Source organism: Mobula hypostoma, chromosome 11 (assembly GCF_963921235.1).
Source record: "Mobula hypostoma chromosome 11, sMobHyp1.1, whole genome shotgun sequence".
NCBI lineage: Eukaryota > Metazoa > Chordata > Chondrichthyes > Myliobatiformes > Myliobatidae > Mobula > Mobula hypostoma.
Genome location: NC_086107.1, coordinates 70,356,119 through 70,367,047, shown reverse-complemented (window position 1 = coordinate 70,367,047; position 10,929 = coordinate 70,356,119). Strand labels below are relative to the sequence as shown.

Genomic DNA, 10,929 nt, shown 5'->3' with positions numbered 1-10,929 from the left:
TGTTGCCTGGATTGGGGAGCATGCCTTATGAGAATAGGTTGAGTGAACTCGGCCTTTTTCCCTTGGAGCGATGGAGGATGAGAGGTGACCTGATAGAGGCGTATAAGATGATGAGAGGCATTGATCGTGTGGATAGTCAGAGGCTTTTTCCCCCAGGGCTGGAATGGCTAGCATGAAAGGGCATAGTTTCAAGGTGCTTGGAAGTAGGTACAGAGGAGATGTCAGGGGTAAGTTTTTTACTGAGAGTGGTGAGTGGGTGGAATGGGCTGCCGGAAACGGTGGTGGAGGCAGATACGATAAGGTCTTTTGAGAGACTCCTGGACAGGTATATGGAGCTGAGAAAAACAGAGGGCTATGAGTAATCCGAGGTATTTCTACTGTATGTACATGTTCGGCACAGCATTGTGGGCCGAAGGACCTGTATTATGCTGTATGTTAAATATGTCTAATGACTTGGCCTCCACAGAAACCTGCGGCAACGAATATTACGGGGGGGGGGGAGAGAGACCCACTCGCTCCCCCACTCGACCCCTCCCTTTCCTTGACCGCCCGCTGCAAGTGCGCCTGCGCAGTCCGTTCAGGTTGCTATGGTTCTCTCCAACATGGCGGCCTCCTTCCTCGGACCCCTGCGTGTCCTTGGCGGCTCCCTGTCGCCGCGGAACCTGGCGAGAGTCGCTGGGGCCGCCGTGCGCTTCGACCACTACAGGCACCTGGGGACTAGCCACCGGCTGCTGGGTGAGTAATGGAAGGTGCCGAGGACGAAGCCGATTTAAACATAAGGGAAAGAAAGACAGGCCGCGGGGGCAAGCTAGAGCAGGGATGGGTGTCCCCAAGGCTGACGACTGAAACCAGTGGAACCCTGGGGATTGACATGGACTGTCCAGAGGAGTTGGGGTGGCGAGGTATATTCCCTGGTGGGGGGCGACTGTTGAAGTCTGGGGACCTGGAGCATCGTAGTCACTTTGGTAATGTAATGGGTGACAGGTGATACTAGCTGTTCACAACAGAAACTTAAACATAATTCACAAACACCGTCATTGAGCTGTGTTCACTTAAGAGACGGTGTCTGACTTAATGACGTCAGGATAAGGCGACTGGTTTTGGTATGTTGGGAATGGAAGTGTTTTTTATTAATCACATAAAACGACTCGCGAATTTTATTTTACAAAGTCGTACAATTTATTTCTTGAAAAGTGTATTTGCTGTGGAGGAGAATGCAGTGACGAATCCTCAGCCTATTTGTTAAGGTATTTTTAGGTCAGTTTAATAATCTAGTAGAGTACATATAACTTTATTCTCATTGCTCAAGACAACGTGAATGCGATGCTACACCAGTCCGTGCAAAATAGATATTTACAATAGCCAATAGGTGCAGGAGTAGGCCATTCGGCTCTTTGAGCCAGCACCGTCATTCACTGTGATCATGGCTGATCATCTACAATCAGTATCCAGTTCCTGCCTTATCCCCATAACCTTTGATTCCATATCTTTAAGAGCTCTATCCATCTCTTTCTTGAAAGCATCCAGAGGCTTGGCCTCCACAGCTTTCTGGGGCAGAGCATTCCATATATCCACCACTCTCTGGGTGAAAAAGTTTTTCCTCAACTCCGTTCTAAATGACCTACCCCTTATTCTTAAACTATGGCCTCTGGTTCTGGGCTCACCCATCAGCGGGAACATGTGGTATGGCTAAATTTTTTAAAAATCCCATATTTACAAGAAAATAACTATCAAGTGACCGAAGGCCCATTACACACAAAGGCCATTGGCAAGCCAGGTGTAGCATTATTCAGTTGCACAGTGGCTCTTGGGAAGAAGCTTCTTCAGTGTTACTACCTTGGCTAACAGGCTTCTATATCTCCTAATTGATGGCAGGAGGTTGAACAGGCAATGTTCGGGATGGGTCTTAAATGATATTACAAGCACGCCGTAGGGTTCGAAAAGTTGTAGATTGTCTCTAGCTCCAGTAGTGAGTCCCAATGATGTGCTGAGCCATCCTAATCACTTGTTGGAGTGCTTTGTGATCTGTCTTGCTGCAGCTAGAGTATCACACTGTCATTCCATATGTTAGTGTGCTCTCTATCACACATCCGTAAATGGTCAGCAATATTTTGGCGTGGATTAGCTCTCCTTTAGCAGCTCATGTATTATAGTTACTGTTGTGCCTTCCCTACTACTGAGGTTGTGTTGGTGGACCAAGATCAACCTGATGGCGTGGGACAAAAGTTGGAGTTGAACTTTGATGTGTGGCTCTTAAGGCTTTTGGATCTTTTGCCTGATTATGTAGACCATAGGAATCTACAGCACATTACAGGCCCTTTAGCCCACAATGTTGTGCTGACCATGTAACCTAACTGGCTAGAATTTCCCTACCGCATAGCCCTCTATTTTTCTTTTTTTTTTGGCGTGTTCATCTGTGCGTGCGCGTCCGTGCGTGTGCAATGTTAGTGGGACAATGTCTTTTTCATGCCTTTACAAGGTGCGGAGCGAGAGAGAGAGAGCGAGAGAGAGAGACTGTGTGGTGCACCACTCCTCACACAGACATTTTGCAGTATTTTTCCCTTTATTTTACGAGGTCGAGTTGCGATCTCGACACTCAACCCGGCACCGATGGAAAGCGTACGCGGGAGCGGCCCTGACTGGATTCAAACCCGGGAACCTTCGTTCCAGAATCCGGCGCTGATGTCATTGTGCCACCAACCGGCCCAGCCCTCTATTTTTCTGAGCTGTTTTATATGGGGAGAGATTGAATAAAACAAGTCTCCATTCCCTAGAGTTTAGAAGAATGAGGTCATTTCACATTCAAGGTTATTGGGACTCTGTAATGGGACTACGTAGGATATAAATGCCATGCAAATTAGCTTATGGCAGCACTGAACATTGCAAACCCGAAAATGAAACATAGATTATACATAATTTGCACAACACAAACAGAATAACATAAGTTTAGGGAAGTTGTGTTTCTGAGACAGTACCTTTTAGATAGTGCAAAATAGTGTGTCAAAGTAGACATCGCCTATTGGATGTCTTCTGTAGTTTCAAGTCAAGTCACTTTTTATTGTCATTTCAACCATAACTACTGGTACAGAACATAGTAAAAATGAGACAACGTTTTTCAGGACCATGGTGCTACATGAAACAATAGAAAAACTACACTGAACTACGTAAGGAAAAAAACACAAAAGCTACACTAGACTACAGACCTCTCCAGGACTGTATAAAGTACACAAAACAGTGCAGGCACTATAATAAATAATAAAGAAGACAGTAGGCACAGTAGAGGGTATAGTAGGTTGATGTCAAGCCAGGCTCTGGGTATTGATGGCTTGGGGGAAGAAACTGTTACATAGTCTGATCATGAGAGCCCGAATGCTTTGGTGCCTTTTTCCAGATGGCAGGAGTATTCTGTAGTGTGTAAGCAGATGGGAAAGGGATTTGGTAAAAGTTTCTAGAAAGAAAGGAATAAATGCTTGTAATGAAAATGTTGTGGGCTCCTGGGGAAAGAGCAGCACAGAATAAGTGATAAAATGTGTAAAGGGTTAACACAGTCAGTTAAACCTAGCAGCCTGTCTTTCCGTAAGAAACAGTTGATGATCAACAGATGTGCTAAGCCATGCTGAGCCATATTTCTTCTTGGAGTTAGACAGTGTTTCAAGATCCTTGTTTCTTTGTGCAATTATGCACATAAATAAGACCGCCCCAGCCTGTTCTGTGTATGTACCGATTCTGTAATTTGTCTCTCGGTACTGTCAAGCACATAGATAAGTCTGGCTTGGTACGTGTGGGGGTATCTGAGCAACTATATCTCTTCTGCAAGGGGAACTTTTAGTTGGTGGACTGAGCAGGAACAGTCACTGACTGTTCATGTTTGAGCGACTTGCTGAAGTGCCCCGGAGGCTTTGAATAAAGAGTTTGTACTTATACGGTCTCTGAGTGGCTTTATCTGGATTCGACTTCCACATCAGTGGTTTCTTATTGTCATGTCCACTGAGGTACAATTGAAAGCTTTTTGTATGCCATCTATACATATAACGCCACCACCTCAGTACATCAAGGCAGTGTAAGGGAAAAGCAATACAAGAATGCAGGATATTAGTGTTACAGTACCTTGGACCTATTGGAATGCTTTTTCAAAGAGGTGGCACAGGCAATACGTACCAAATGGGGTCCCCTACATCGTTCTCTGCTTCAAATTATTGGGGCACTTTATAATTGTTATGGCACTTAACTTAAAAGTATTCAGAATGAGAATAAACAGTTTTAGTCAAGTGCCCTTCCATTACATGAATGGGAGAAAAAATATTTGTGCTGCATCAACTTGGATTCGTATAGATTGGAAAGACTGAAGGTGATGAGAAAGATTTGCAAACAGATTGTCAAACTGGGCAGTGATTGTTGCTTTGTTTCACTATGTTCTCCTAAAGCAATTTTAAGGTCAAAATTGCCACTTCATAGAATGTATCTTGGTATACTGCTGACCTAAGGGAAGAAACGTTGCTTTGGTTTTAAATAAATGACACAATACAATAACAACAAAATCAAAATATCACTCTAATTCACTGCTAAAGACAATTAAGTGGGCAATGTATAGTTGCAAGAAAAAGTTTGTGAACTCTTTGCAATTACTGGGTTGTCTTTATTAATTACTCATAAAATGAGGTCTGATCTTCATCTAAGTCACAATAACAGACAATAACAGTCTGCTTAAACTAATAACATACAAACAATTGTATTTCTTCTCATCAATACTGAGCACACCATTTAAGCAATCACAGTCTAGGATCAAAAAAGTATGTGAACCTCTGGGGTAATACCTTCTACAAAAGCTATTTGAAGTTGGGCCTTCCAATCAATGAGCTGAGATTGGAGGTGTGGGCTGTAGAGGTGTCCAGCCCTATAAAAAAGACACACAAAGTCAGGTTACTGATAAAGCCTGCTGTTCTCAAGAAAGGTCTGTTTCAGTGCACCATGCCTCGATCAAAGCAACTCTCAGAGGAATTTAGCAGCAGAATTGTAGAGATGCGTGAAACTGGAAAAGGCTACAAAAGCATTTCTAAAGACCCGAGTGTTCATCAGTCCACAGTAAGAGAAATTGTCTACAAATGGAGGAAATTCAGTATTATTGCTACTCCCTTGGAGTGGTTGTCCTGCAAAGATCACACCAAGAGCACAACATGCAATGCTGAAGGGGGTGAAAAAGAACCCAAGTATAACAGTAAAACACTGTGGAAATCTCTGGAACTTTCTTTCTTTCTTTTTAAATCTTTTTGTTGAATTAGTACACAAAAGGTAAACCATATAGAAACTAATACACTGTTACGATATAAATTTACAAGAGATATTAATACATAAAAAAAAGTACAAACAGTGCAGTTTAGTTATAAAATAACAAGGTAATATAATAGTATATTAATTTTCCATATATATCAATGAAGAGAAGAAAACCCCCCAAAAAAGACCCCCCCAAAAAAAAACCCACCGTGCAACTAACCTAAAAAGCAAAGCAAAGCAATGGGCTAACTAGGTATCAAGTAGACTTAAGCAACTTAAACAGTCACGTCCTCAAACCCGACCTCCATTAATAACAGTTAAAAACCAAGAAGGGAATGTAAATATGGTCAAAGAGGAAAAAAAGTTGCATTAAATGAAAATGTTGAATAGAAGATTTCCAAAAGATCTCAAATTTAACTGAAGTATCATAAAGATCACTTCTGATTTTTTCCAAATTTAAACATAGTATCGTTTGAGAAAACCAAAAAAATGTAGTTGGGGCATTAATCTCCTTCCAATGTTGTAAAATGTATCTTTTCGCCATTAAAGTAAGAAATGCAATCATTCTACGGGCTGAAGGGGAAAGATTACTGGAAGTTTTAGGTAATCCAGAGATAGTAGTAATAGGATGGGGAGAAATATCTGTATTCAATACCTTTGAGATAATATTAAAAATGTCTTTCTAAAAAGTTTCCGAAGTAGGACAGGACCAAAACATATGAGTTAAAGAAACTATCTCCCCATGACATCTATCACAAAGAGGGTTGATATGAGAATAAAAACGAGCTAATTTATCTTTAGACATATGTGCTCTATGAACAACTTTAAATTGAATTAGGGAATGTTTGGAACAGATAGAGGAAGTATTGACCAGTTGTAAAATATGTGCCCAGTCATCCACCAAAATAGTAAAGCCCAATTCCTTTTCCCAATCGGACCTAATCTTATTGAATGGAGCTATCCTAAGTTTCATGATAATATTATAAATAATAGCTGTTACACCTTTCTGACATGGGTTAAGGTTAATTATGGTATCTAAAATATATGTAGGAGGTAATGTCGGAAAGGAAGAGAGTATAGTACTTAGGAAATTTCTAACTTGGAGATATCTAAAAAAAATGTATTCTTGGTAAGTTATATTTGTTAGATAATTGTTCAAAAGACATAAGGGAGCCATCTAAAAATAAACCCAAAAACCGTGATATACCATTGGTCTTCCAAATTTGAAAGGCACGGTCCGTACTGGAGGGAGGAAAGGATATGTTGCCTAAAATAGGAATCGCTAGCCCAAATTGATTAAGATCGAAAAATTTTCTGAATTGAAACCAAATGCATAAAGTATGTTTAACTATCGGGTTACAAACCTGTTTATGGCGTTTCAAATCGAAAGGAAGAGAAGAACCTAAAATGGAGCCAAGTGCATAACCTTGAGCAGATTGTAGTTCCAATACTACCCATTTAGGAATGGATAGTGTATCTTGGTCAAGTAAGCAAAATTTCATATGTCGAATATTAATTGCCCAATAATAGAATCTAAAATTAGGTAATGCCAAACCTCCATCTCTCTTAGCTTTCTGTAGATGTATTCTACCCAGTCTCGGGTTTTTATTTTGCCAAAGAAATGAAGAAATTTTAGAGTCAACTTTGTCCAAAAAGGATTTTGAAACAAGAATCGGTAATACCTGAAATATATATAAAAATTTTGGCAGAATAAACCTCTTAACAGTATTAATATGACCAATCAAAGTTAGATAAAGTGGAGTGCAGTTGAATGAAAGTTGTGTAATGTGGTCAATTAAGGGTAGGAAATTAGTCCTAAATAAATCCTTATGTTTACAGGTAATTTTAATCCCAATATATGAAAAATGATTATTAACCAATTTAAACGGCAGGTTCTGATATAAGGGAACATATTTATTAATCAGGAAAAGTTCACTCTTATTGAGATTTAACTTATAACCTGAAAAAAGACTAAATTGTGCTAATAAATCTAAAGCTGCAGGAATAGATTTTTGAGGATTAGAAATATATAAAAGTCATCAGCATAAAGTGATACTTTATGAGACTTTAAACCACGAGTTATACCAATAATGTTAGGAGATTCTCGAATAGCAATTGCAAGAGGTTCTAATGCAATATCAAATAATAAAGGACTAAGAGGACAATCTTGTCTGGTACCGCGAAAAAGAGGAAAAAAGGGTGAATTTAAAGAGTTAGTACGAACTGAGGCCATAGGAGAATGATATAACAATTTGATCCAGGATATAAATTTCGGGTTGAAGTTAATCATTTCAAGTACCTTAAATAAGTAAGGCCATTCGACCCTGTCAAAGGCTTTTTCAGTGTCTAGGGAAATGACGCATTCGGGATCATTTTGTGACGGGGTATAGACAATGTTTAAAAATGTAGGAATATTATAAAAAGAATAACGATTTTTAATAAAACCCGTTTGGTCTGCCGAGATAATATAAGGAAGTGCTTTTTCTAATCTGTTTGCTAATAATTTAGAAAAAATTTTAGAGTCAACATTTAACAAGGATATTGGTCTATAAGATGCACATTGAGCAGGGTCTTTATCCTTCTTTAATATTAAAGAGATCGATGCTCTATAAAAGGATTTGGGTAGTTTACCAAGTTTTAATGAGGCCTTGAGAACCCTGAATAGCCAAGGGATTAATGAGGATGCAAAAAATTTATAAAATTCCACAGTAAACCCATCAGGACCAGGAGCTTTCCCCGGGTTCATAGAAAAAATAACATTCTTAATCTCATCAGTGGTAAAGGAAGTGTCTAACATAGAACATATATCGTGTGAAATCTGAGGGAAATCTAGGTTATCTAAAAAGTAACACATATGTTTAGAATCTCGTGGAGACTCTGATTGATATAAGGAAGAATAAAAGTCAAAAAAGGATTGATTAATCTCAGCTTGATCAAATGTCAGTTGATCTTTTTGATTATAAATCTGATTAATTTCAAATTTAGTAGAGTTAGTCTTCAACTGATTAGCCAACAGTTTACCAACTTTGTCATTATGTATATAAAATTCGCTTCTTGTTTTCATTAATTGATTTGCAATAGAGGATGAAAGTTTTCATTAATTGATTTGCAATAGAGGACGAAAGTAATAAACTGTGTTCCATTTGAAGTTCAATTCTTTGTTTATACAACTTCTCAGAGGGAGCTGTAGCATATTTCTTATCAATTTCCTTAATCTTTTCCACAAGAACCAGCTCCTCCTCCTTCAACCTTTTCCTCAAAGCAGCAGAGTACGAGATGATCTGGCCACAAATATAAGCTTTAAAAGTATCCCAAAGGGTGTTCATGGATATAACCTCTGTACAGTTAATTGTAAAAAAGAGATCAATCTGTTCATTCATAAAGTTAACAAAATCCAAGTCCTGAAGCAACAGTGAATTAAAACGCCATTGTCTATTATTTTGTGTATTGGCCGATATTTTAATAGAAAGCTTAAGCGGAGCATGATCCGAGATGGTTATAGAGTCATATTCACATTTAACCACCGAAGAAATAAGACAAGAATCAATAAAAAAAAAGCAATTCTTGAATAGGAATGATGAACATGTGAAAAAAAAGAGAAGTTTTTTCTTGGGGATGCAAAAATCGCCAAATGTCCATCGACCTGGAATCTGAGAGAAATGAATTAATCAAGGTTGCGGATTTATTGGGTAGAGTCCATAAAGGAGCCGAACGGTCCAATAATGGGGATAAACAAGTATTAGATCTCCACCCCAGATTAGTGAAAACCCATTCAAGTTCAGGAACAAATTAAATAATGATTTATAAAATTCCGGACAGTCCAGGTTTGGAGCATAGACGTTAACCAAAACTACCTTTTTATTAAAGAGTAAACCACTAACCAATAGAAACTACCATTCGGATCAGAAATAATATCGTGTTGCACAAAAGTGATTGAGGGATCTATAAAAATAGAATCTCCTCGAATTTTAGTGTTGGAATTCGAATGAAAGTGTTGACCCTTCCAGAACTTTAAAAAACGTAATATGTTACCCCTCTGCACATGGGTCTCTTGTAAAAATAGAATATGTGCTTTAAGTCTCTGGAATACTTACTGGAACTTGATATAGTCTGTTCATGTATCCACTATGAGAAAAATACTGAACAAGAATGGTGTTCATGGAAGGACACCATGGAGGAAACCACTACTCTTCAAAAAAAAAACATTGCTGCATGTCTCAAATTTGCAAAAGACCACCTGGATGTTCTACAATGTTTCTGGGACAATGTTCTGTGGACAAATGAGATAAAGTTGAACTTTTTGGCAGAAATATACACACTGTGTTTGGAGGAAGAAGGGCACTGCACACGAACACCAAAACCTCATCCCAAATATGAAGCATGGTGGAAGGAACATCATGGTTTGGGGCTGCTTTGGTGCCTCACGTCCTGGACAGCTTGCAATCATTGAGGGAACAATGAATTCCAAACTGTATCAAGACATTTTTCAGGAAAATGTCAGGATAGTGGTACATCACCTGAAGCTTAATAGAAGTTTGTTGATGCAACAAGATAATAATCTAAAAGACAAGAATAAATCAACAATAGCATGGTTTAAAAAGAAGGAAATTTGTGTTCTGGAATGGCCAAATCAGAGTCCAGACCTTAACCCAATTGAGATGCTGTGGCATGACCTGAAGAGGGCTGTTCATGTGAGGTATCCCAGAAATATTGATGAACTGAAACAGTTTTGTATGGAGGAATGGTCTAAAGTTCCTCCTCGCTGTTGTGCAAGTCTGATCAGCATCTACAGGAAACGTTTGGTGGAGGTTATTGCCGTTAATAGATGTTCTAACAGTTATTAAATATAAGGGTTCACATTTTATCCAGCTTGGGTTGTGAATGTTAAACAATGTGTTCAAGAAAGACGTGAAAAGTGCAATTGCTTGTGTATTATTAGCTTAGGCAGACTGTGTTTGTCTATTTTTGTGATTTAAAATGTGGCCTGATCTTCATCTGTATGCAATGCAAAACACCAGGTAATTGCAAAGAGTTCACAAACTTTCTTTCAACTGTATCTCCAGTTATCTATGAAGAGAAAGGTAGCAAATCTTCAGAAATAAAAAAAAGATTAATAGGCATTCAGGTGACATTTAAAATGAGGGGAAACAAGGCTGGGAAGAATAAAAGTAGATAGAAAATATTAATAGGAAATGTAATTAAGATTTTTTTTCAGATTACATTCCATTTCAGTTACTACAGTGGTTTTGAAGGACTCTTGGGAGGCATTTTTCTATCCACGAATATTTTATCACAACAAAATCAGAGTTATCTGGGACCTTACTTGATTTCTTTTTAAATGAAATGAAATATCTTTATTGTCATTGCATAGTACAATTTGTCATGCACCAATACAGTGAAAATGAGTTTGCAACTCCCATACACAATGCTACAAAACAACAAATAAAATAAATAAACAATTAATAAAATCAAGTAACTAGCCAGTACAACCAGCAACCATAAAACCAGTATTAAAGTAGCAATATAACAAATTTATGGATTATGCTTGATCGATTGGTTCAGAACAATTATAGCTCTGGGGAAAAAAGCTATTTTTCAGTCTGGAAGTGTGGGCATAGAAAATCTTATAACGTCTGCCAGATGGAAGAAGTTCAAACA

At 38.5% G+C, this 10,929-nt stretch overlaps 1 protein-coding gene across 1 annotated transcript in view; it reads left to right on the top strand.

Annotated features, from left to right (window-relative positions):
• The first annotated feature begins 586 nt into the window (after nt 1-586).
• pdhx (pyruvate dehydrogenase complex component X) overlaps nt 587-10,929 on the top strand; it is a 257,338-nt gene continuing 246,995 nt past the window's right edge. The window contains exon 1 of the mRNA XM_063062249.1: nt 587-735. Coding sequence (XP_062918319.1) covers nt 588-735 — 148 coding nt within the window. The 5' untranslated portion in view covers nt 587. The remainder of the gene's footprint in view (nt 736-10,929) is intronic.